This window comes from Paroedura picta, chromosome 4 (assembly GCF_049243985.1).
Source record: "Paroedura picta isolate Pp20150507F chromosome 4, Ppicta_v3.0, whole genome shotgun sequence".
In the NCBI taxonomy this organism is placed as follows: domain Eukaryota; kingdom Metazoa; phylum Chordata; class Lepidosauria; order Squamata; family Gekkonidae; genus Paroedura; species Paroedura picta.
Window position 1 is genome coordinate 10,591,876 of NC_135372.1, and position 27,516 is coordinate 10,619,391.

General features: G+C 44.5%; 3 protein-coding genes across 3 annotated transcripts in view; all 3 read left to right on the forward strand.

Annotated features, from left to right (window-relative positions):
• The window catches only part of LOC143834908 (uncharacterized), a 97,494-nt gene extending 94,725 nt beyond the window's left edge, over positions 1-2,769 (forward strand). The window contains exon 30 of the mRNA XM_077331815.1: positions 2,694-2,769. The gene's annotated coding sequence lies outside the window, so the exon portion shown is untranslated. The remainder of the gene's footprint in view (positions 1-2,693) is intronic.
• Positions 372-16,937, forward strand: LOC143834707 (mucin-16-like). Its single transcript, XM_077331386.1, has 8 exons — positions 372-415; positions 2,694-2,848; positions 3,914-4,074; positions 6,110-6,177; positions 6,335-6,507; positions 8,292-8,321; positions 9,065-9,144; positions 16,308-16,937. The coding sequence occupies exons 1-8, from the start codon at positions 372-374 to the stop codon at positions 16,404-16,406; spliced, it is 810 nt and encodes a 269-aa protein (XP_077187501.1). The 3' UTR covers positions 16,407-16,937.
• Positions 16,938-19,431: 2,494 nt separating this feature from the next.
• On the forward strand, positions 19,432-21,149 carry ACTL9 (actin like 9). Its single transcript, XM_077331817.1, has one exon. The coding sequence runs from the start codon at positions 19,675-19,677 to the stop codon at positions 21,058-21,060; it is 1,386 nt and encodes a 461-aa protein (XP_077187932.1). The 5' UTR covers positions 19,432-19,674; the 3' UTR covers positions 21,061-21,149.
• The last annotated feature ends 6,367 nt before the right edge of the window (positions 21,150-27,516 follow it).

Genomic DNA, 27,516 nt, shown 5'->3' on the forward strand with positions numbered 1-27,516 from the left:
CTTCTTCTTCTTCTTCTTCTTCTCTGGCTCAGAGTGCTTGACACCCAACTTACTGCAACACCTCAGGTGCTAGGGACCAGGCCTAGTTTAAGAGTTCACAGGCCCTCTAGCACCAGAGCCAGTTTAAAGTATTTTTTTGAGGGGGGGGACTGGCAGAACACAGCTGGCACCATGACTTATGCTTCAACTGCGGGGTCCCCCTTCCAGGGATAGTTGGAACTTTGGAAGCAACTGACTTCTTCACTTTGCAGAAAATAACCCTTGCTGGGACGCACAAGCTCAAGATATCTAAAGGTATCTTTACACTTATGTAGCTTGTGGGCCACACGCATGCCCAATGAGTGATGAGCATGCTCAGTTACTAACAGAGCATGCATGTCACCCTTTTTGTTCTTGGGATCTACAAGCCACATAAGTAGGAAGACCCCCCCCCCCCTAACAATCACAGAGTGAAGGCCTCCTAACTGTATAGCACCGTGAGACTACAGGAACTGTGAGGCCTGAAGCACATGCTACATGTGCTACTAGGATAAACTGCTTTTACCTGGGACACATAGTCCTTCACTGTGCCTTAGCAGGGCCACCAAGGGGCTTCAAATATTTGTATCTAGGGATTTCTGGCTTGGGAGATTCTGTGTTCTAGGCACCAGAGAGGGAGAGAACAGAAGCATTATAGAAAGATACCCAGCAAGATCTACCTTTAACATCATAATTAAAATTGTATACAGCACTGGTCAGACCATACCTGGAGTACTGTGTGCAGTTCTGGAGGCCTCACTTCAAGAAGGACGTAGATAAAATTGAAAGGGTACAGAGGAGAGCCACAAGGATGATCTGGGGCCAAGGGACCAAGCCCTATGAAGATAGGTTGAGGGACTTGGGAATGTTCAGCCTGGAGAAAAGGAGGTTGAGAAGGAACATGATAGCCCTCTTTAAGTATTTGAAAGGTTGTCACTTGGAGGAGGGCAGGATGCTGTTCCTATTGGCTGCAGAGGAGAGGACACGCAGTAATGGGTTTAAACTACAACAATATAGGCAAGATATCAGGGGGGGAAATTTCACAGTCAGAGTAATTCAGCAGTGGAATAGGCTGCCTAAGGAGGTGGTGAGCTCCCCCTCACTGGCAGTCTTCAAGCAAAGGTTGGATACACACTTTTCTTAGATGCTTTAGGATACTTTGGGCTGATCCTGCATTGAGAAGGGCGTTGGACTAGATGGCCTGTATGGCCCCTTCCAACTCTATGATTCTATGATTCTAAAAACATGAAAAACCCATTAAAATATCATTGTATTTGTTACCCACCCTTTCTCTTAATACTCAGGGAGTATATATATAAAAATATATAAATGGGCACAATAAATCAGCCTTTCTCAATTCTTTTACTTTTGTGAACCCCCTGAAACATTCTTGAGGTTTCAAAAAGCCCCAGAAGTGGATCAATCGTTCAGAATATGGTTGGGAAGCAATGCTGAGGACATGCCCACCTGGGGCCCCTCCCCTTCCCACCCCCTTCAGGCCCAGCATTTGCCATTTGGGGAGTGGTGGGAAGGTCAGTTTGTGGACATGTCACCCACTAAATGTTTACAAAATTTAAAAACATTAAAAATTAATTGACTCCCACCCATTCGGGAAACCCTTCCAGGATCATCAAGAAACCCCAGCTTTTCATGAATCCCTAGTTAAGAAAGCCCGCTATAAATAATTAAAAGTCTAAAATATCTTTAAAAAACCCAGTTCCATCCCTAATTGCCTCTTCTAACTTTTAGTGGCAAGGAAGGAGAGAAGGGGAAGAGGAGTCTTATTGACCCCAAATAATATACAGTTTTGATAGGGAGGCCAGCTTGGGTAGAGAAAAGCGGCAAATAAGAACCAACTCCTCCTCCTCCTTCTTCTTCTTCTTCTTCTTCTTCTCAAATCAGCAATGTTATAGGCCTCCACCACAGGCCTGGTGGAGCAGCTGTTTTACAAGCCCTGCAGAACTGTTTAAGGAGAGAGCGTTCTACTAGGCTGGGGCCAGGGCTGAGAAGGCCCCAGTTCAGTTGAGACCAGCCTGATCTGCTTAGCAAATCTTTAAGCTTTTTAGTTCATTTGTCCTTAATTGATGCTTGTGTTTCTTGTCAAATCTTCCCTCCCTCTCTGGTCCTATTGTAAAGTTTAGTGATTGGATATACTTATTTTATTTGTCTTTAGCCTTCTGTGGCAGAACTGAAAGGGGTCATCCCTTCTGAACCGCAGGCAGACAGAGAAGGGAGACCAAGGCCTATTCTGCACACAATAGATAATGCACTTTCAATGCACTTGTAGATTTTTCCTATTCTGCACAGGAACCAGCTGCCAAAGCACATTGAAAGTGCCTTATCCTATGTGTGCGGAATGGGTCCAAGCCAACCCGTTTTTGTTCCCCCCTCTTCCCCCACTATAATCCCCTTGGCCCTTTAGAGAATACCCCCTTTCCGGACTTAAGCAGACCTCAATTGTGAAAATTGTAAAATATTTTAATTCTGATATTTTTTTGTAAATACAGGGAGAGGTGGTCCCACAAGTACGATGGTCCCAGACCATTTAAAAACTCCAAACAAGGTTCAAGGTTTATAAATTGAATAAATAAATGAATAAACAAAAACCGGGAGGCAAATTTCAAACTAAACCTCTGTGCTGTCTTTCTCACCCCTCTTCTGCTCCCCTCTTACAGGTCTGGGTCGGTTATTGTTGATTGTAAGTGCTTCTTTAACCCGGAAAAGAACATCACCAGAGACATTGTTGAGAAAACGTTTAAGGAAGAGACGCAGAACGCCACTTCCCAGTGGCTGGGCAATAGGTTCCAACTGAAAGCTGTGCTAGTCAGAAGTACGTCAGCCAATGGGAGTAAAACCGTTCTTGCAATTTTAGACTTCAATACTTTTCCCTAAATCCCATGGTTTAGTATACCTTTGTGTTATCAGACCTTTGTTGTCTACTTCAACAAGGCAGCAGCACTGCAGGGTCTCAGACAGAGGCCTCCCATGTCAACCTGCTAGCTGGAGCTGGGAATTGACCCCTGGACCATCTGAATGCAAAGCTGATGCTATATTACTGGTCCGTGGATGTTCCCCTGTGCTCCTGCAAGGAGCTCACAGTGGGAAGGAGGATGAATGTTTGCAGTATATTTTATCAAGAAAAGATCCACTTATTGCAATTAAAATTCTCATGAACAGCAACATAAATTCTGTTTAATAGAACTAGCTAATAACATCAGAAGAGCCCTGTTGGATCAGACCAGTGATCCATCTTGTCCAGAATCTTGTCTCACACAGAGGCCAACCAGTTCCTTTGTGTTATGCTTGTGGGTTCAGCAGCTCAGCAGCAGTCACAACACAACACTTTCAGCTATTTCAACTCTTTATTAACTCCAACATCAACCAAATGCTGAAGAAGGAAACACACAACCCAACAATCTGACTGATACTTAACAAAGCCTTGAGATTGGACTATAAATGATGCACTTAATTGGCTACAGCAGGCAAGTAGAAGTGGTTGTTGATTGGTTACATTGCAGTCCCCTGACCTAGGGCCACTACCGTACCATTTAATTACTCAAGGGCAGATGTTACTGGAAATAAATGGTTACATTTTAGCCTGGGTTTTGTTTTCAGTTTGGTGCTATGCCTTCCAAACATGAATTCTGATTAGTGATGAAGACAGACCCAAATGATTGATGAATTTAATAGTTTCCTCTGGGCAGGAAATCCAGTAGGAGCCAAAGCAGTTTCTCAAATAGTGGGACTTTCTAAATCATGTTCAAGGTTGGTCCCACATGGAGTGCATTGCAGAAGCCTAACCTAGAGGCTACAAAGTCTAGGATCACAATGATGGGGCTCAGCCTCCCCAGTAGCACCAGCTATTTAAGCATCGCCTTCATCTTTTCTTCCTCAGCTCCAGAACCAGACATTGAGCCAGTGACCCACAGTACTGTGCCCAACTCGAAGAAGAGCTTCACCTTGAAATTCACCATCACCAATCTGGCATACACAGCATCATTGAGGAACCCCAAAACAGAGCTCTATCGAAGGACCAAAAGCAGCATTCAGAGCAAGGTAAGTGCTGAGAACAGATGAGAGCCAAATTTCTGCAGAGTTCCCCTCCCCACAATGTAGTCCAGGGGTTCTGCCTCGAAAGAATGCTGCAAACGGAGACAAAGGAATGATGAATTGCTGTATAATAAAGTTCTTTTAATGAACAGAAAAACTTTGACGTTTTGTATATGTGCACATACACCAGAGCTCAGTCAGAATGAGATCCAGTTCACTCTTGTTTTCACAAACAATAGTTTTCTTTAGTACCTTAGCTCCTCAGACAATGTAGTCCCTATTTTGAAAGGTTGATGAGAATAAATGGGGTTCTCCACTTTACATTTGAGTTGATACCCAAATAGATACTTAAAGGACTGAAATTTATGAACTAGATATATACACATTGATTGAGGAGCAAAGCTACTGAGGAAAGCTATTTGTGAAAACAAGAGTGAACTCCAGACCTTGTTCTGTCTGAGTGCTGGTGAATATGTATCTTTAACCGCTGATTGGCCCCTTGGGGCCAGAATGGCAAGCGGAGGGCCCAATCGACATGCGTGAAGCGCCTGCCGATTGGGCCCTCTGCTTGCCATTCCAGGGGAAAGGGGCCAATGGCTACTCTTCCTCATCCCAGACAGGGCCCTCTTGCGGAGCGGTTTAAGATAGCTGGAGAGCCCGGATGCCTTACATCGAGTGAAAGGGAGCCCTTTAAAGAATGAAGCTTGACCTTCCTTTAACAGTATATTCCTTAAAGCAGGGCTAAACAAACCAGACATTCCCTGTGCTGTTGCTGAAAGGAGAGGGAGTACATTTGGGGCCTTTTCGCACGGGGATCTTTGTTGCAAATTGTTTGCGGAATGAAAAATCGCCATTTAAAATAGTGGAATTCGTCGTTTTGCACACCTGGCTTTGTAGTGGAATCAGTTGCGTTTTTTAGCGTTTCCCACAGGCTTCCGGTCTCGGCAGAAATCGCTAGAAAGGAAGCGCTATTGCCAAGCTCGTCCCGCCCCTGGCCGTCAAGCAGCCAATGGGCAGCCGTTAGCATGCTCCCAAACAGCCGCTTTCCCTTTAAGAAAGGTTTTTTTTAAAAAAAACAGACCCATAGCAACGAATCTGTGTAGATTCGTTGCTACGGAGAGACCCATCCAGCTGCCTAATGTGAGCTGTCGTTTGATTGTATGATCGTTTGCACGCTGCCTCGAGTGATAAAAAAAAATTCCCCCCCCCTTCTCACGGGCTCGATTTTCGGCTGAATTTATGTGTAAAAAATAAAGGGACTTTATTTCAGCAAACGGGCTTTTAAGTGGTTTGTGCTTAGTGACTAAAGGTGAAGGAATGAAGCCAGGGAAGCCTCTAAACAGAAAGAGGCTCGCCGGTGCGTTTATCCCCGCTCGCTCCGAGAAAAAAAAATGGCGATCGCTTCGCCGGAAGTTTGGAGAAGAGAGCCAGGGGGAGGGGCTTTGAAGAACCAGCAACAATGGTAACGCACAGGTCTTTAGCGCTAGTGTTGCAGATTGGTTGCAGGAGTGTATCGCTATCCGGAGGGTGAATCCACTTTTCTGGATTCCCCTGAAAGCGCTAAAACGAAGCGCTTATTGCTGATCGGTTTCAGGAGTGTTGCAGATTGTTTACGACGTCGTGGGTAATGCCAAATTAGTAGCGTTTTCAATTAGCAACCATTGTGCTATTTTTAAGCCGTGGGAAATGGCCCTTGAACTCCTCCGGTAGCTGCATTACCTATTGTATTGCAGGTCAAGCTTAAAGTGCTGTTTTTAACCTGTAAGGCCAGGCCCTGTGTACCAATGGAATTGCCTGTCTGAATGTGCCCCCAGAAAAGCCTTGCATTCAGCCAACACAAACCAGCCGCAGAGAAATTCAGCTGACCACGACCAGAGCCAGGGCCTTTTTGGCCTTGGCTACTGCCTGGTGGAGTGAGCTCCCAGGAAACATCAGTTGAACAACTGCCCTGAATGCGCTTGAGTGGAGAGGGTGGTCTATAAATCTGAATAAATTAATTATGGGCCCCAGCATATTATTCCCCCCCCTTTTCTTTTCTCAGCTCAACCATCTTTTCCAAAACAGTACTTTGGGACCGCATTTCCTCTGCTGCTCTGTAGAAGATTTCAGGTGCGTTCAAAGCCCTTGCAAACCCCTGAATAGCTCAAACACCTTCCCACCACTACCCCATCCCCCAAATTGACCAAATTGTTATCAGCTGCAATCTCAGTTTCTTATGATCACATGGCTAAGCTCACCACTTGCTCCCTGGACAATATTATTGCAGACCCACCACCAAAGTCAATGACACTGGTGTCGATTCGGACTGCAAATTTGCACTGGATTATGGGTCGAGGGATGTCATCAAAGGTCTTGTGTACAATATATTCAAGAACCTCACCAGCCAAGGCTCCTGTCTGGGAGAATACACAATGGACAAGGACAGCTTAAATGTCAGCGGTAAGAAGGGGGATATCCTTCACAATGCTGGGGGGTTACTGGATAGAGCCAGTAACACCTTTAAAAGGAGAGTAAGTCAATGATGACTACTAGCCAGAGCAACTGAACTCAGAGGCACTAAGTTTCTGAATCCAAGAACCAGGAGGTGATACCAGAGGAAGGTTTGGACCTCTCTGCCCTGTTGTTGGACCTACAGAGGAACTGGCTGGCCACTGTGAGAGACAGGAGGTTGGACTGGATGGATCGCTGGTCTGATCCAGCAGGTCTCTTATTATGTTCTTATTAGGGGGAGGTGTTGGAATGCCCTGTTGTTAGCTGTCCACTGTGTGAGACAGGACTTGATGGACCACTGGTCTGATCCAGGAGGGCTGCTCTTATGTCCTTAGGAAGGCCTCGGCCTCTGTGCCTTGTTGGCCCTCCAGAGGAACTGGTTGGCCACTGTATGAGACAAGATGTTGAAGTAGATCAGGTTTTCTCTACCAGGATTTTCTGAAACCCTGGAGTTTCTTGATGGCCCTGGGGTTTCTTGGCAGTTTTAGAAGGGGTTCCCAAATGGGTGAGAGTTAATTAATTTTTAATATATTTTTTTAAAAATTATTAAACATTTACTGGGTGGTATGACCATATATGATTATGTCGACCAGCACCCCTGTCCCAAAGTGGTCAATGATGGGCCTGGAGGGGATGGGAAGGGGTGGCGCACCATGTGGGCATGTCCACAGTGATGCCTCCCAACCATATTCTGCACAATCACACCTCTTCTGGGGGGGTTTTGCAGCCTGAAGAATGTTTCTGGGGTTTCTCAATGGTAAAAATGTTGAGAAAGACTGCACCAGATGGATTATTGATCTGATCCAGCAGGGCTCTAGTTGTGTTCTTATCAGGGGAAAGCCTTGGCCTCTGTGCTCTGTTGTTGGCTATCCTCTGTGTGATACAGGAGAGTGGACCACATGGACTGTTGGTCTGATCCAACAAGGTTTTTCTTATGTTCTTAATCTGGCTCCTTGTATTTCTTTTCCATTGGTATTTACTTGCCACTTGTTTGGGCTCATCTCATTTTTGTAGCTGGCCTATTCTCGTAGTGCAGGGGTAGTCAAACTGCAGCCCTCCAGATGTCCATGGACTACAATTCCCAGGAGCCCCCTGCCAGCAAATGCTGGCAGGGGGCTCCTGGGAATTGTAGTCCATGGACATCTGGAGGGCCTCAGTTTGACTACCCCTGTCGTAGTGATTGTGTTTTCCTCCAGCCTAGATAGCCTTCCACTTAGACCCTAGAAACTAATAACAAAATGGTGGAAAGTCACATCTGACTTATGGTGACCCTAGAATCAAAGAATCATAGAATAATAGGGGATCTCATGGGCCATCTAGTCCAACCCCTGGCACTATGCAGGACACTCCCAACCCTCTCGCTCGTCCACTGTCACCTGCCACCTCCTTGAGCCTTCACAGAATCAGCCTCTCTGTCAGGTGGCTATCTAGTCTCTGTTTAAAAATTTCCAAAGATGGATATGGAAACCTGTAGGGTTTCAAGACAAGAGATGTTCAGGGGTGGTTGGCCATTGTCTGCCTGTGCATAGCAACCCAGGACTTGCTTGGTGGTCTCCCATCCAAATTTTAACTAGGGCAAAATCACAATGGGGATATTCAGATCATAACACATGACATTTCAAGTTAGACGTGTCAAGTATATACCACATGTCAGTAGGAATAATGGAATCCGTCTTGGTCCCATTATATTATATTATATTAAACTAGGCTAATTCTCTTTCATATTTTCTCAGGGTATCCTCCAGAAGTGACTCCTGCGAAAGGTAAGGTCATCCATGAATAAGTGCACTTATACTAGTGTGTTGTGGGTACAGCATAATGCTGGATGCTTCAATGCTAAAACTGTAGATTATTCCCTGAACCATATACATGCCGCAGGAATCAGGCAAAGATCTACCGAAGAGTGGCATATTGATGGCCACAAACATTGGCAGCTTTAAATGGGGATTATACAAATTCATGGAAGTAGATGTATTCAGTGGCTACTAGCCATGATAGTTAAAGGGAGCCTCAATATTTGGAAGCAGTAAACCTCTGAATTGGAGTGCCAGGAGGCAACATCAGAGGAAGGCCTTGGCCTCTATGCCCTGTTGTTGGCCCTCCAGAGGAACTGGTTGGCCACTGTGTGAGGCAGGAGGCTGGACTAGATGGACCACTGGTCTGACCCAGCAGGACTCATATTATGTTCCTCTCAGGGGAAGGCCTCAGCCTCTCTGCCCTGTTGTTGGCCCTCCAGAGGAACTGGTTGGCCACTGTGTGAGGCAGGAGGCTGGACAGCAGGACTCATATTATGTTCCTCTCAGGGGAAGGCCTCAGCCTCTCTGCCCTGTTGTTGGCCCTCCAGAGGAACTGGTTGGTCACTGAGTGAGGCAGGATACTGGACTAGGTGGACTACTAAGATCCAGCTTTCAGTTGAATATCAAACATCACTTTTCTAGCCATGACAAAACCAGTCAATGTTCAAGAGGTGTTATGTTACAAAAAGCCTTCTTGCCTGTCTTTCCAGAGCTGTCCTTCTGGGTGATCATCCTCATATGCCTGTCTGTTCTTCTGGGCTTCATTCTCTTCTTCCTCTTATGCTCCTTGGTAAGTTTACATAACACTTGAAGACAGAAGGCTGTGAGAGTTCTCCAACACAAGTGATGCTTGAGGGACTACTCATTTACAGTAGAGGTTCCATGCCCCTAGATAGAGAGTGAAGGCTTGTTTTAAAGGAGGGTGGCATTTACTCATGGGGAGGTGACCTATCTTCTTCTTCCAAAGGGTAATTTTTTGAAAGAACAAACTTCCTTGCAGGTCATGGTGGTAGGAAATGCCGTCAAGTCACAGCATGTTACACAAAAAAATGGACGATTCTAAATTAGTGACAAGAGAAAAACAGAATCTATCCAGTGGCTTAATAAAGCTTGAAAAGATAAAGAGTCTCTTATGTTATTTATTCAGGCTTCGACTCTGCCAGAACGGTCTCTAGATTTGTTTTCCGTTTTCAATCTTTCGTCAGTGGCAGTGAGTCCTACATAAACAAATGTCCTTATTAGTATAACATATAACAAATAATAATAATCATCAGAAATGTACAAAAATATCCATACCCCCACATAGTTGAGTTAAATATATTCACAGAGAGTGCTATGTATAACATGAAAGTAACTGTTAAAGCAAGTCGTATAATGCCAAAAGCCTCCACATTCATATCTTACCGTCCTTGTTAATATTTGAGTATAATTAGGCAAACGCTCCTGTATCATGGAGAGTCAAGGCTGTGAGCTCTTGATCTCAAATTGTCTGCTTCAGCTGTGTTCATTTATTTTGCTGAGCATCTGAGTCAGCAAAAATGAGAATTGTAATCCATGGACATCTGGAGAGTCATAGTTTGACTACCCCTGCTCTATGGTTTTTAGTTTCTTTTTATTAATAATTTCAATACAAATTAAAGAAAGAAAAGGAAAAAATAGAAAGAACAATGTAATAGAGGGGAAAGAAAAGACTAAAAGTACAAAGAACACATATATCAAACTCAATACAGTTATTTTTGATTCCAGTTTTCCATATCCTAAAACATCACTTGTTAATTTAGATTTATCTTTTACACCTAAGTAACTTTGCAACCACAAAGTAACTGCAAGTATCAGATCATTTTCGTCTCTGTGTTGCAAGAAATCCATAAGAGGTTTCCAGTTAATAATAATGGAAATTGTTGATTTTTCTCTACAAGTTCTCTTATTTTCATCCACCAGTCTTCTAAGGTAGGAATCTTTGCAGTTTTCCAATATTCGCGCAGTTGTTATCATATACGACTACAAAGTTTCATGGTTCTTTTCTAAGTTCATTCAAACCCAGCAAAAATAATTCTGGTTTCATTTGTTTATTTATTTATTATATTTCTATACCGCCCTCCCCGGAGGCTCAGGGTGGTTTGAAAGTTAATCTTTAATCTTTAAAATATTTTCTATATGCGTTTGTATCCAAAAATGTCTTTGCTTTAGAGCAATATGTGATGAAATCTACCTGATAATTGTTTACATTTCCAACATATTTTGGAAAAATTTTAATACTTTTTACCCAATCTGTTCAGTGTCATATCCTCCATCATAAAAATTCTGTTTCAGGTCGGAAAACAGTGTACATTTAATCCCCTTTGGCCCCATTTTTCCCCATTGTCCAAATTATATATTATAACCAAAATTCCTGTGCTCCTTTAATACATAGTCCTTCACCTGTTCCTCCTCTGCATTATAGTGCACTAAGAGTTTATATATTTTTGCTATACGATGTTCAACATTTTAACATAACTCTATCTCCAACACATTATCTCTACTCCTCCTGCTGCTTTTATGGTGTTCGGCTGTCCTTATTTTTGGTACGGAAATTTTGTAGATGTGTTCCTAGCTGCCAAAAATTCCCTCCAAAATGGGAAATTGGAGATATTCCGTCTGGCTTTGTTAAAGAGTTTCAAACCTATTTGACTGCCGAAGGACAGAGATTCATGTAGAAAACCTGAAAGAAGCCAGGAATCTTCAGCCAACTCTGCTATATGACAAATTTAATGAATGCCACTTCTGCTTTTTATCTTCAGAGAACAGGTATCAATTTGCCATGTAAGTCTCCCAGTCTTCCATTCTACTACAAAGTTTTTTTTCCTACTAAAATGTTAAGAATGTGATTTCTGTTTTTAAAAACATAACATAATGCTATACTAAAGGATGGAGAAATTTAATTTTTATCTTTGCAAGATGCTATTCTTTTTGATTTAGATTTTTAAAAAGATTAAATGGACAATGAGTTTTGAATGTGTGCTAATTTGGGAGTGAAGATAATAGATAGCTATATTGAACTTGTGGGAAAGAACTAAAGTTTACAATCTGCCATATTTCTTTGAAAATAAAAAGCTGAGCTCATTTGTGATACAATAGTGACATCCAGTGACAGGAAAAAGAAATTGCAACAACAGGTAAAATTCTGGACTTTAAATTCTGGCTGTCTCAAGCAATCTAACTTGAATACAGGGTAGAGATGGTTATAAGAAAATGGATGGGGTTGGTAGATCAGCATCCAGAAAAAAAAATCCAGAGAAATTAATTCAGAATTACTTCAGAAATTGTTTGATCAACTTGATAAAAAAACTAGAAGTTAATTTTAATCCTATGTAAACTTCAGTGAAAGAGCCTCTTGTGGCGCAGAGTGGTAAGGCAGCCGTCTGAAAGCTTTGCCCATGAGGCTGGGAGTTCAATCCCAGCAGCCGGCTCAAGGTTGACTCAGCCTTCCATCCTTCCGAGGTCGGTAAAATGAGTACCCAGCTTGCTTGCTGGGGGGTAAACGGTCATGACTGGGGAAGGCACTGGCAAACCACCCCGTATTGAGTCTGCCATGAAAACGCTAGAGGGCGTCACCCCAAGGGTCAGACATGACTCGGTGCTTGCATAGGGGATACCTTTACCTTTAAACTTCAGTGAAGGATTTGATTGCCAGACTTCAAATTGTGGAACAGGGATTTTAAAAATATGGAACAAGAAGTCAAAGAAGAAATTGAAACTTCTGACCAAATAACCAAATAAAAACTTTACAACAGCTTTCAAATTCAAATTCAAAAAACCCATATCAGCATAAAATTTGATGTGCATAGACAACAAAAGATAAAATTTCCAATCAGAGGCATATGAAAAACAATGGAAGTGCCTTATAACACAACCAAACTACATTAGAGGTCTATCCTTGAAATAATAATCAGAAAAATTTTTGCAGTGTCCAAAATCTTTGGAGGCTCCTTCTCACTCAGCATCTTTTTCACCCTTTAACATACAAATATTTCAATTTTTCCATATAGTCCCTGAGATAATAATGGTACATCAGAAATTTAGGGCAACTAAATAATAGATGCGGAAGTGTATCTGGGGTACTGCGTCCGTGCAGACACATTCTCTCACAGAAGAAGAAGAAGAAGAAGAAGAAGAAGAAGATTGGCCCCTCTGAGTGTCAATCCCGCCCCAAGCAGCCAATGGGGAGCCGCGCGTAGCGCGGCTCCCCATTGCCTCCTTCACTCGCTTGGAAAATGGCGGAGCAGCTGGTGAGAGCCTCGCCTGGGGGGTGGGCCGGGAAGCCTTCTCTCAGCTGGCGGAGCGGCCTCGCAGCGTCATAGACGCTGCGAGGCCGCTCCGCCGGCCGGCAGAAGGCTCCAGAGAGCCTCGGGGGGGGGGGGACGGGAAGCCTTCTGCCGCCTGGCCAAGCGGCCTCGCGGATCGCCTTCCCCGGAGCTTGGGGAGCTTTTCCCAAGATCGGGGGGGAGGGAAAAAGCTCCACAAGCCCCGGGGAAGGCGAGCCGCGGCTCTGCGAGCCCGCGGATCGCCTTCCCCGGAGCTTGGGCAGCTTTTTCCGAGATCGGGGGGGGGAGGGAAAAAGCTCCGCAAGCCCCGGGGAAGGCGAGCCGCGGCTCTGCAAGCCTGTTGTATTCTAGCGCCCGTTGTATTTCTGCCTACAACGGGCTTAAGCTACTAGTTAATACATAAAAGACCAAAAGAATATGGTCATTTGATATAATACAATTTAAAACATCATAAAATAGAACTTAAAATTATGCTACTTTAGAGCATTGCCTCCTTCACTCGCTTGGAAATGGCGGAGCAGCTGGTGAGAGCCTCGCCTGGGGGGTGGGCCGGGAAGCCTTCTCTCAGCTGGCGGAGCGGCCTCGCAGCGTCATAGACGCTGCGAGGCCGCTCCGCCGGCCGGCAGAAGGCTCCAGAGAGCCTCGGGGGGGGGGGACGGGAAGCCTTCTGCCGCCTGGCCAAGCGGCCTCGCGGATCGCCTTCCCCGGAGCTTGGGGAGCTTTTCCCAAGATCGGGGGGGAGGGAAAAAGCTCCACAAGCCCCGGGGAAGGCGAGCCGCGGCTCTGCGAGCCCGCGGATCGCCTTCCCCGGAGCTTGGGCAGCTTTTTCCGAGATCGGGGGGGGGAGGGAAAAAGCTCCGCAAGCCCCGGGGAAGGCGAGCCGCGGCTCTGCAAGCCTGTTGTATTCTAGCGCCCGTTGTATTTCTGCCTACAACGGGCTTAAGCTACTAGTTAATACATAAAAGACCAAAAGAATATGGTCATTTGATATAATACAATTTAAAACATCATAAAATAGAACTTAAAATTATGCTACTTTAGAGCATCGGATTTTTATGGCGGCGGCATAAAACCTAGCCAGCTGAGTTGTCACCTGGGGGGACTCATCACTTAGCAGCCTCTTTGTTCGATCTACATCATGATGTTCTGGCAACTTTTTAAGGAGTGGTTCAATCAAGTTGCTATGGATGTCTACATAAGGAGGGCAGTGGAACAATATATGCTCTCTTGTATCAATTTCACCGCTCCCACAAAAACATTGTAAGGGGAATGTTCTTATAGCGACCTTCTACAAGAGCTGAAGGCAAGACGGAGCATCTTGCAAGGGTAAATGCCCTTCTTTGTTAACTTATTACCAGCTGAGAGAGATAAGTGGCAGGGGCCAGAACATATCTTGTTTTAACTGGAGCCAAAAAAGTTGGAGCTTTACTCAGGTCCAGTTGACATTGATTGTCTTGTATCTGCTGCTTAACTAATGATGCAGCTTGATCATTAGCTCATTTGGATAATAAGTGTATGGAGAAGCCCAGACTTTGGATTCCTCTGAACAGCCTTAGTCCAAGAAGATTGGAAGTTGTCATTCAGGATTAAAGAAACCCCTGTGGATTATGTATTAATTTCAGCCACATTCCTATTGCTGACAGGCAGATTTTGTCTTGGACCATTAACATTCCTGTTTCCAGACGCACCATGGAGTTGGTTAGACAGCATGGAAGTTGGAGGAGTGCCCAAAGGAATTTAGACTGTACCCTTTCAAGCTTGATAGTATCTGATATCAGAGCACCCAAAAATGCACCATAGGTGAATTGGGCTAGAGATTTAGCAGAGTATAGTTTCAGGGCGGCTGGTATAAAGAATTTGCCTTTTGTTCGATAGAATTTCAATATATTATTTGCTGGTCTTTGCCCTAGTTCTGATGTATATGAATAATGGATGCTCTTTGTTCCAGAGGCTTGAATATATACACCTAAATATTTAAATTTGGTTACTTGTTCAATTTTGTATCCATTTAGCATCCATGTTCTAGATTTTGGATGTTTGCCTTGGTCTTCTGGTAATTAATTTCAAGGTGTTTTTTTCACAATGTTGGGCAAGTTTTTTGAACATTCGCCTAATCCCTATGGGGGTTCTTGAGAGAAGAACTACATCATTAGGCAACCAGCTAATATTGGAGGATGCAAGTCTGAATCTTGAAACACTTGGATCAAATAATTTATATAGTTTTTAATTTTGGGAGAACCTCTGGTGATTTAACAACAAAATTGAAATAATGTGGTGCATTGGCAGGATTTAGAATAAATAAAGAAAAAAACAAAGTTAGTAGTCTGAAATATGAATATGCAGGGTCAAATAAAAATTATGCAAAAAAACTCATTTTAAGATAAAAAGGTGAAATATCTGGGTATCGACAAATAATAATTCTATATTTTTTTCAGAATAGCTAAGTTAAAATATGGAATGAAATTAAATGAGATCTGTTTATGGAATGAAATTAAACAGGACAAACTGAACTTGTCTTTGTAAAGGAGAAATGTGATGATTAAAATGAATGTCCCACCAAGAATCACAGAGTTGGAGCGGACCTCCTGGGTCATTTAGTCCAACACCCTGCACTATGCAAGACACCCACAACCCTATCACTCATGCACTGCAACCTGCCATCCCCTTGAATCTTCACAGAATCAGCCTCTCCATCAGATGGCTACCCAGCATTTGTTTTAAAATTTCCAAAAAGATGGAGAATCCACCACCTCCCAAGGAAGCCTGTTCTACTGAGAAACCGCATTGTCAGGAACTTTTTCTGGATGTTTAGATGGAATTTCTTTCAAATTAAACAATTCCTCTAACAATTTTCAATGTTCCATTTAAACAATGACATGGTTTATCAAAATTTATCTTGCAGGGGAAATATGCATATTGAAATTAAAATCCTACAATATGTTGAAGAAATTTGGCATTGCCAAATTTGAAATTTTATTTTGCGGTAAGCTTCTTGGTTTGATTGAAAGTGTAGATAACACTGAGAAACAAAAGACTGTTGGAATGAGAAGGATATGATTTGAGATTTGATTGGCACAGGCATCTATGGTATGATAAAGCCAAAGTTAATGTTGATTTTAAAAACCATTATGTTAGACATGATGTATGGAGGATTTGGCACAAGTATAAGAACAGGTTTTCTGTAAAGACACCAATATAGATTTCAACACAAAAAGCTTTTTATTGAAGGGAAAAGTTAATGCAAGATAAGTGGTTAACCTATTGTGATAATCTAGAATTTTCTAAAGAAGAATGTAAAATGAAATCTAAAGTTTAAAAGAAGGTTCCAACTGTCAATTAATTTTTTATGTGCAAGGTTTAGAAAGATTTAAAATGGAAAAGAAGATGTACAGCTCTGAAGATTCAAAATCTGTGTTGGACTTTGTATTGTTTTCAAAGCAAGATGTGATTTGCCATTGCCTGCCTTTGTTAATGAACCTTGGATTTCCTTGGTGGTCTCTCGACTGACTCCCAATCAGAGCTGACCCTGTTTAGCATTTGGGAACTGATGGGATTTGGCTAGCCTGGGTCAAAGGGGTATTGAAATCTCTCTCACTCTCTTTCTCTCTCTCCCCCCTCCCATGTATTCCCTTTTGTTTTTAACAATCAGATTGCCTTTTGCCTGAAGAGAAAAGCAGGCAAGTACCAGATCCATCAAAACATCTGGGGGATCTACTATCCACACCTAGAGACCCAAAAAGTCAATTGATGTGAACTTTAGAGACTAGACTCCATAGCCCATATTGAACAACCTCTTTGTGAGCAACCCATCTCCTCTGCAAAAAAAAGCAACAACAGATGTTTCACAGCTGGGATGATTGCGATTCTCTTCTTAATCAAAATCAGCTTGGAAGAATGAGATAAAAATCAGGACTTGGATTCCTGCTGATTGGCATTGATCTCTGCGATGTCTCTGTTCTGAAGAAGAGTGTCTGAATCTTCATCTTATTTATTAATTAATGCTCGGTGGAATTTGGAGCATCCTTTTTATGCTTGTGGAAGTTGCTTGGAGAGACAACCATTGTTGTACATTATTGTTTTCTCCTCAGAGATGGAGAGGATTGGAATCTTATAGCACTTTGAACCCTATACTTTTAATGGTTTTGAACTGGATCGCTGAAATTATGTTGCTTGTTAAGAGAGATTATTTTTTTAATATTTAAGAGTGACTTTTTCCTCTCTTAATTACAATACTGCTGAAATAGAATACTTGAGAGAGAAATGTCTCCCCAAATTGCACTTGACATGTCAGGTTTCCAAAATAAAATATCAGGGATGGATCTAATGGTGTGAGTTTAATTCTTATTTATGAGATTTCATGTGTATAAATAAATAAACAGAAGCAACACACTTCAAAACAAAGGCCAAGTGGAGTTCAGAATAGGGCTGTTTTTTAAAATTCTCCTCTTCTCTGTTTCTCCTGAGATTCCAGAGTTCCAAGTGACTGGCACTTCGCTTCAAAAGTGGAGTCAATGCATGATTTTTATTTCTTATTTCATACAGTCACTCCATGCTCTAGTCTACACCCCCTTCCCTTCACTCCTTTCATTTCCACTCTGCCCAAAAAGAGTTCTGGTGGGGTGGCTGTACCAACATTTGTTAGTGTGATGTTTTACCCTTTTAAAGAGCCTCTTGTGGCGTAGAGTGGTAAGGCAGCAGAAATGCAGTCTGAATCTCTGCCCATGAGGCTGGGAGTTCGATCCCAGCAGCCGGCTCAAGGTTGACTCAGCCTTCCATCCTTCCGAGGTCAGTAAAATGAGTACCCAGCTTGCTGGGGGGTAAACGGTAATAACTGGGGAAGGGAATGGGAAACCACCCCATATTGAGTCTGCCATGAAAACTCTAGAGGGCGTCACCCCAAGGGTCAGACATGACCCGGTGCTTGCACAGGGGATACCTTTACCTTTACCTTTTTTACCCTTGTGTCAGATGCATGTTTGGTGTAATCAGAGATCTTTACCTCTCCTATAATTTTAGCCAGGCTTTGTCAATGTACACAGTTGCATTGGTGACATGGTGGGGTAGAGGGGATGGAAATTAACTGAAGGCACTAAATTCTATCTGTCTATCATCTTTCCTGCCTACCTATCTACCTATCTTTTGATTTTAAAGAAACATATTAGTAGTTCTACATAGAAAACAATTTGAAATGATAGCTTAGCAAGAAGTATTTTTAATGAGCACAGTCTGGGTTTGCATTATCTACAGGGAAACAAAATTTGAAATGAATTTTTTGAAAATAACTTGCCTGAAGTTGCAGTTAGATGAATTCTAAATTGTGGCCAAGGCCAGCACAGGTATTTCAATATGGAATCACAGGCAAACCTGAAAAATCATTCCAATTGGGTGGGAAGTCCAATTGTGAAATAGAACATAATGGAGACAACCCAGCCCAAAATAGATTGCACAGCCAAAAATATTTGGGAAGCCACACATTGACTGGATAAATTGTTTATTTATTGTCTGCCATCTTGTGAAGCAAAAATGAATGAACTGGGAAGGGTGGGTCCCAGTGAAGAGACAACTATAGAATAGTACAGACGTACTGGGACAACAATATGGCAATAGAAATTATCCAAATTGGACCTATAGAGTTGTCTCTCTTCAGTTTCAGTTACTCTTTAATTCTTATTTCATACAAGTCCCGACGCGTTTCGCCTACAGCTTTTTCAAGAGACGTTTTTTATATTTAAGGACAAACTTCAACTTATTAAGAAATCTCTTGACAGAGTATAAGGTCATACAATAGCTAAACTTAGCTTGTGGCGTTTCAGACTTATACTCTGTCAAGAGATTTCTTAATAAGTTGGTCCTTAAAAATAAAAACTATCCCTTGAAAAAGCTGTAGGCGAAACGCGTCGGGACTTGTATGAAATAAGAATTAAAGAATAACTGAAACTGAAGAGAGAAGTCCAATTTGGATATTTTTTATTGCCATATTGGTTTCCCAGTGCATCTGCCATCTTGTGAAAGCAACAGCTGCAAAACAGGATCCCACTTGGGCATTGGTACGTCAGCATTGCTGCTGTATGCAAGAAATAACTTGTTAATACAAGTAATGGGTAATGATTGTCAGCATTTCTCACCTGGTTTTGATTTTATTGGTATCCTGGGACATGGTCCCTCTCCTGTTCTTGGCTTTAAACAGGGAAGCAGACGCATTCACGGAGGATGATGAACACACAGTCATGATGAACATCTACTTCCTCCAGTAACAGAGGCCGTATTCTTCTTTGTATCTGTTGCTGAGGGGCACAGGTAGGAGGCTGCTGTTGCAGCTGTCCTGCCTGTGGGTTTCCAAGAGGCAACTGGTTGGCCACCATGTGAACTGAAGGCTGGACATGACAGGCCTTTGGTCTGATCCTGCACAGCTCTTCCTATATTATGTTCTTAAAGTTTTAGAACCTCCCGTTTTTCACTCAGAAAATTCCAGCATTGATTCCTGCCATTTTCTATGGCAATTTGGGAAAGTCCCGTCTCTTGCTAGAGCCTGTGGAGAAAAACTTTCACTTGGAATAAATGCCCACTGAGATCAAGAGTCTGATTTGGTACAAGGTGGCAATGACTATATTATTTCAGACTAGAACACCCATCCCCTGTTTTCCAGGGCCTTCTCATTGTGGCGCCCAATTAAAAAAACTCCTAGCTGAGATGGTCTCAGGGGAATTGATGTGATGACTCATGGTCTTCCATTCATCCTGAAGATTCCATGTTCTTAAGCCCATTGTTTCTACAGAACACTTTAAAGACATTAGGGAGAGTGGAAGGTAAAGCAATGAACTGACCCACTTTCCAAGGTGGTGGTTGGAGAGGATAGTCATAATGCTGATTATCTAGCTTAAGCAAATTCACCCAGGATGCTGGTGTGATACCATAGTTCTTTTTGTGATAACAGAGGCGGCTGGCAGGTCCTCACCAAACTGTTTATACAGCTCACCGGTTGATCCTGTAGGAGTAATCTTTGGAGTCCATTGGAAATGTCATTCAGAAATACCAGGCCGGCCAGCCCAGGGCCTTCGCGGACAAGGAGTTGGGGGTCTTCTCGATCAAGGAGTCCAGGGTCAAGACCAGTAAGCCCCGGGCATGTGAGAACAACAACCTCTCCAGGATCAAGGCCAGTAAGTCCAGGGCATGTGAGAACAACTTCTCCTGGATATATAGGGGACCGATCAGCCAAGTCTAGAGCATCTTCCAATGAAAGGAGTTCCACAATGGCGAGATCAACTACTCCAGATAGGGGGCGACCAGTTGTCAAGACAGGAGCTGTTGTTATAGAAACCGGTACTGGGACATGTAAAGCTGGATTTGCAGGTCAACAGACTCCCCAGTCTGTCATTGGAACTTTGGTTGGACACCCTACAGAGAAGTCCATGAGGACTAGAAGAGAGAGACCAGATACGTTTGTTGGGGAGCAAGCAAGACTAGAGCCTGACCTTGATATTATTTTACCGGTAAGACATGGTATAATCATAGACTGGGATGCAGCTGAAGTTCTTTGGAGGCACCTCTTCTACAATGACCTCAGAGTCGCCCCAGAAGACCATGCCCTCTTAATGTCCGATCCTCCTCTGTGCCCAACCACAAACAGAGAAAAGCTGGTGGAGGTTGTTTTTGAGTCCCTCAACTCTCCAGGAATGTATGTGGCTTATCAGTCTGTGTTATCAGTGTATGCTCACGGCAAAATTAGCGGCTTAGTAGTGGACACTGGCTATGCAGTGACGCATACGGTGCCAGTCCATCAAGGGTACAATTTGCCACATGCCATAGAAAGGATGGACATTGCGGGGTCCAACATGACATCTTTCTTGATGGACCTGTTAAAGGACATGGGACATTACTTAGATGACAGGATGCTGGATGTTGTAGAGGACATCAAACACAAATGTTGTTATGTAGCGCTTGATTTTGAGAATGAGTGGAACAGTCCCAAAAGGGAATACATTGTGGATTATCAGTTACCAGATGGGCATGTTATAAGCTTAGGGAAAGAACGGTTTCAGTGCCCAGAGATGTTGTTTAATCCTCCTCATATGCCTGGCCTCACTCTTGTAGGAATCCATGGCATGGCCCAAAGAAGCTTGAGGAAAGTCCCCGAAGAGACCCGAAAGGAAATGTACGAAAACATCATGTTATGTGGAGGGTCATCCCTCTTCGAAGGACTCGAAAAGCGGTTTACTCAAGAGCTTCTGAACAATATCCAGACCAATACGAAAGTGAAAGTCTCTGCCACCCCACTGAGAAAGTATTCTGTCTGGACTGGAGGCTCCATTCTGGCTTCCCTGAAAAACTTCCAGCCGTGCTGGATTAGAAAGGAACAGTATCATGAGCATGGGCCCTACATTGTCCACAGGAAGTGCTACTGAGACAGGCTGAATGAACCCAGCACACCCTAGGTAGCTTGTGGCCCAGGAATCAAGGAAAGGCAACAATAAATCCATGTGTTTGCACCGAACTTGAAATACGGCTTCTGGTTATTGTCCGCTGACTTGGTATCTATGGGATGAACTGGAATCTAATCCCCAAATAGCTTCATCACAGCTAGTATTGCCGTAGGTCCACTAGAAGCAGGTGATCTCCCAGCCCCAGTAGTGGAATTCCTGTAGTGGAAAAAACAAATACATCACTGGCAGCAGTGGCATGACAAGAAAGGGTCCAGAAATGACCTCTCTAGGTTGAACATTTAAAGAGATGTATGCCCTCTGCTGAGAAGGTCTTTTGTAAATGGGGCACCGGCATCTTGGCAGCAGCACAGAGCGGCCCGGGTCTCATTCAGTGGCAATAGGATCAGGTTTTCTGTACAGAGAGGTAGGGATTGGGACCTACAAACTGCTTCTGGATAAGTCAGGAGGATCTGTGCAGATAGGCGTGCCATTGAAAGCTCCATTGCCCCACCCCCTTTCCCTCCAAGTGAATTTTGCAAGGACTCTGGAGATTTTGTGTAAGTGGGAAGGAGAGGAGAGGGAGTGTAGCTTTTAGTGGGAGATTTCTGAAGGTTCCTACGGGACTCATGGAGGAAAGAGTTGCGTTCGTATTGCACTCATTCATTGCACTTTTCTTGTGCAAATGCAGAATTCAAAAGGGGGAAGGTGGGGAATTCAGTGCAAAGGGGGGAAAAAAACACTTAATGAAACCCAGGATCAAACCCGAGGATCTTAACATTTTCAGTCTAACGCTCTCCAAACAGAGCTATTGATTGTGTTTGAAGTCAGAGCAGAAACATGACCTTCTGGTTGACTTTATGCCAATTCCCCTCACATATCTTGCTTTTTAAAAGCTCATGTTTTAAAAATGGCTGTACCTTGAACAGCTTCTCAGCCAACTTGCTTACTTGTTCCACTCCCACCCTAGGAAGGAGAAGGCTGGAGGAAAGGGAGGAAATTCATGTACCGATATAGAGCCGTTTTTTAAGGCATAAGCTTTTCAAAGCAAAAAATGTCCGTGATAAAATCTCGAGGGGGCCGAGGGGCCAATCCGGAACGTGGCTCCCGACCGGCCCCTTGGCCCGTCCCAGGCGTCAGCGGACCGACCGAGTGAGCAGGACCCCCGCGTGAACCTTTGGAGCGGGGAAAGTAGCTGAGCTGCCGCGTCACAGACGCAGCAGCCCAACTCCTTTCCATGCGCGGAAGCCGGGATCCTGCGATGGGAGGGACCCGCGGAGAGGGCTTCGCGCCGGAAAAGGAACTTTCCAGGCCCGACATACCCGGCATGAAAAAAACCCCGCTCCGGGGAAACGGCCAGAGCCTCGAGGCAGTCCGTGCTCCAGCCCTTCACCGTCCTCCGTCCTCAAAGGACAAAGGATAGCCGACAAAGGATGCCTGGGACATAGCACGCAGACACTAGAATGCAGGGAAGAAACAGAGGCAGCCAGAGACACAGCGGTAGATGAGGCCAGATACAAGCAGAGACACACAGAAAGAGGCGCCGAGGACATAGCTCACACGAACGACCAGAGGTCCCAGGCAGTCCCTGCCACAGCCCTTCCCGCCTCCCTCCTTCCCCAGCCAGCCAGCCAGCCAGTATGGAAAGAAAGCTGGGAAACTGATGCCTGCCAGAAAGCATGCAGACACTAGAATGCAGGGAGGGAAGACAGGCAGGCAGAGACAGATACAAGCAGGGAGACACAGAGAGCTCACAGCGAGCCAACAACAGAGACAGAAAAAGAGATGGAGAGATACAGGGCTGCCAGAAGGCAAGAAACACAGGAAGTGAGCAAGTGAGCAGAGAGAGGGATCGCTGGCAGCAATGCAGGAGATAAAGGGACAAATGAATGCTTGGATGGAAGAATAGAATGCAGGAAGGAAGGGAGGACACAGAGAGAGAGAGAGATGGAGAGAGAGAGGCAGAGACAAACGAAGAAACACATGAAGGAAAGTCAAAACAAGGAAGCCAGGAAGGAAGGAACACAGGAAAGATACAAGGCAAGAAGGAAGGAAGGAGGAAGAGACAAGGAGATACAGGGATGGGGCCAATAACGGGAGACATACAGACAGCCAGACAGTTAGAACACACAGCCACGGATGGGAGAGAGAGAAAGCAGGTAAAGGAATGAATGGGTGGCTGGATGGCTGGGTCGAAGAATACAGGGAAGGGCGAAAGACAGACAAAGAGAGACACACAAATAGGCCCAAACTCCTATACGGTTTCCCATCCAACTACTGGCCACACACAGCCCTCCTTAGCTTCTGCCCTCCCGTGCAATCAGGCTCCCCTGCGCACATCACAGACTATGAAAGGAGCCCCCATGACATGTGCATGTGGCCTCTGACGATGCAGCCACATTGTGCTGCCCATCAAATGATTACGCCCCTTTTTCTATTTCCCGCAAAAATCCCTCCTCTCGCACCAGAAAGCACCTTCCTGCTTGCGGGGGACATCACCGCACATCCCGAACCTCTCCCATCCATGCTGCCCAAACACCTACAATACCACTTCCACAAACACCCAGCCGACAAGGACACTCTCTAATCCACCCTTTCTAGTCCCCGTTTGTATTTCAACATACAACGGGCTTTAGTTCTAGTGAATTAAATAAAATAGCTGAAATATGCATGGCCTGCCTGTCCTCTTGGTTCAAGGGCGGCACACACCCCTTCCCTTCCTTCTTTGACCATCCCGAGTGCTGCGTCACCTTTTGAAAGTGCTAAACGTCAGCTTGAATTCCTCAAGAGGCAGCAAAGGCAGAGACCAAAGTGGGCCCAGAGAGCCCCAGGGCAGATGGGACTCCTAGGGAGACTATGACAGTTAAGGGGATTCTGTTTTTAGCAGAAGTTCCAAGTCACAAGCATTTAAAAAAAAAAAATCTCTGCTGAATCCACCCCTCCTGTCCCCAGTCAAGGTCTGATGACTGTCAGGATTCCACCTTTCTTCCCAGGAATTTAAGGGGATGGGCCTGAACCTTCCCATTGTGGCATCTCTACATGGCCTAGGACAGGGGTAGTCAATCTGTGGTCCTCCAGATGTTCATGGACTACAGTTCCCATGAGCCCCTGCCAGCATTTGCTGGCAGGGGCTCGGGGTAATTGTAGTCCATGGACATCAGGAGGACCACAGGCTGACTACTCCTGTCCTAAAGTACACCAAGGCGGAGAGGGCAGGCAATGGTCCTCCAGATGTCCGCGGATTGCAATGGTTTGACAGACTTGTAGTCGCTGCAGGGCCTCCACCTCCACCTTCCCATTGTGGCATCCCTACATGGTCTAGGCCAGGGGAGAGCCAGTTTGGTGTAGTGGTTAGGAGTGCGGACATCTAATCTGGCATGCCAGGTTCGATTCTGTGCTCCCCCACATGCAACCAGCTGGGTGACCTTGGGCTCCCCACGGCACTGATAAAACTGTTCTGACCGGGCAGTGATATCAGGGCTCTCTCAGCCTCACCCACCCCACAGGGTGTCTGTTGTGGGGAGAGGAATGGGAAGGCGACTGTAAGCCGCTTTGAGCCTCCTTCGGGTAGGGGAAAGCGGCATATAAGAACCAACTCTTCTTCTTCTTCTTCTTCTTCTTCTAGTCAACCTGTGGTCCTCCAGATGTTCAGGGACTACAACTCCCATGAGCTCCTACCAGCGTTGCTGGCCTAGGACAGGAGTCCTCAACCATGAGAGTCCAGAACATTTCCTACCCCTGGACAATTGAACTTTTATGTGGGATCAGCAGGTGGTTTCCAGCTCACACACAACAATTATAATTACACTACAGATTGTATTCCTACAGGATCTTCCCTCAACTTGGACCAGAGTGCGCAAGATCCAAGGATGCCAGATTTATTTGGCTCTCTTCCACAGCTTAGGAAGGTTCTCCCTTGCCTATCAAATGGCATGCAAGACAGATCTTCCAGCCAGATGGGACTCTCTCTTTGTAAAAGTCAAAGCAAGCAAGACAAAGGTGTTGGCTCTGGGTGCGAATTACACCCCCTCCCCAGTCGCTGGGGTTGAATATTCCCACACATTCCATCTGCAAGTTGTGGTGCTTTCTTTTGACAGTAGGAAGAGGTATCCCTACTAGCAGAACTGCATAATTCAACCTACAATTTTAAAAATATGCAGTGGACATGTCTGGTTCAGCTAACCATGTATCCTATGTCCAGTGGCACCTTTAAGTCCCTTCCAACTCTATGATTCCATGAGCCACTGCAAGTTGGCTAACCCTGATTTGAAATCAAGTGTTGGGAAACCTAAGGTAAAGGTATCCCCTGTGCAAGCACTGAGTCCTGTCTGACTCTTGGGGTGACGCCCTCTAGCGCTTTCTTGGGAGACTCACTACAGGGTGGTTTGCCAGTGCCTTCCCCAGTCATGACCGTTTACCCCCCAGCAAGCTGGGTACTCATTTTACCAACCTCGGAAGGATGAGTCAATCTTGAGCCAGCTGCTGGGATCAAACTCCCAGCCTCATAGCCAGAGCTTCAGACAGCATGTTGGCTGCCTTACCACCCAGCAACACAAGAGGCTCTAACTGCATTCAAATAAAAGAAACAATGTAAACTAGAAACAGAATGTTAGCTAAAAAGTAGGTACCTTTTCTCAGATATGCAATTACAATATAAAAGGTATTGTTTTAAAAATAATTAAATTACATCATGAACTGTGAGCTATTCATTTTTAAAATGCCAGTAACTTCAGAAGGGTGTACCGATCAAAGAATTTCTCAATACCTCTTTCGTTTAGTATGCTGGAATTAAATTCATCTGTAATAGCCCAGTACCAAGCAAAGCCAATGTGCTTTTTTTGAAACTGTAAGAACAAAAGAACTTAGAATTTAAATTCATAAACACACTCCCTGAAGTGAATGCTCCAATAATGTTTCATTTTGTTGTTTTCCAATATAGAAAAACCACAGCCAGAGGGAGTCTTGAAAAATAAAAGCACAGTTCTCAGCTTCATTAATATCTGTTTCTCCTCCTGGCTGACCAAGTTGATTAATTCTACCTGTGTATCTGCTCAGTTAATGGCAGTGCCTTCCTATGACACAAGAGGAAATGCCTTTTTAAAAAGTTAACACTCTTTATCATCACACAAAACTCTGTAAGGTAGTGTTGAGACTCAGGATTGAGATTTCTGGGTAGATTTGGGTGTGCCCTCCCCAGGGTTGGTGGAAACTCCAGTACCACTAGCAGTGGGGGCAAGCTCACCTTGCATTGGTGCCCTTAGCAGGAGCACTCTTGGTGGTTTCCATGGAAGAGTGGGGATTCGAAGCTGGGTCTCTCTTAGATCAACATTCTAACCAACTACACCATGTCAACTGTTTTTATTTTCAGAGTGTTCGAAAAAGTAGAGCCTCTTGTGGCGCAGAGTGGATCGTCATGTGTCTGGGCCTGACCCCCTAACCTGGATCGCCATGTGGCTGGGCCAGACCCCCTAACCCGAGAGGTGTGTTGCTTGCCAGGGGCAAAAATTAAGGATGTTTCAGAATGGCTGCCCAAATTCCTCAAATGTACGGATCGCTACCCATTTGTGATGGTCCATTGGGAATGAATGACATGTCCCTGAATACCATCGCTCCTATTAAAACAGACTATCAAGATCTAGGGAGGAAGCTCAAGCAAATGGGGGCACAAGTGGTATTCTCTTCAATCTTGCCTGCCAAGGGAAGAGGAATGCGTCGGGAGAGGAAGATAATGGAGGTGAATCACTGGCTGCGTAGTTGGTGCCGGCAGGAGAGATTTGGTTTCTGGGACCATGGGATAGGCTTTCTTGAGGAAGGCCTACTAGCACCTGATGGACTGCACTAGTCGAAGTTGAGGAAGGAGACGTTCAACATAGGGAGTGTAAGGAAGGAGACCGATCGGGGGCAGCCCAACCAGGAAGGCCAGCTCATAGGGAACCAAAAGTAAAAGGATTCAGATGCCTTTATACTAACGCTCGAAGCATGGGCAAGAAGAAGGAAGAGCTGGAACTTCTCATGCTGATCCAAAGGTATGATCTAGTACGTATCACAGAAACTTGGTGGAATGATTCTCATGACTGGAATGTAATGGTGGATGGATATGAACTGTTCAGAAAAAACAGAATAGATCGAAGAGGTGGAGGAGTGGCACTGTATGTAAGGAAACGGCTTTCCTGTCAGGAAATTCTAGTGAAAGAGAGTATATCTACAGTGGAAAGCATCTGGGTGAAAATAAGTGAGGGGAAAACAAACAGTGTGGTGGTTGATGTCTGCTACCGACGGCCTGACCAACGAGAGGATGTGGATGCTGCACTTTGTGAACAGTTTGGGAAAATATCCAAGCGGCAAGACCTTGTCATCATGGGCAACTTCAATTTCCCAGATGTGTGCTGGGAAACAAACTCTGCAAAGCGTCCTCAGTCATGCAACTTTCAGACCTGCCTG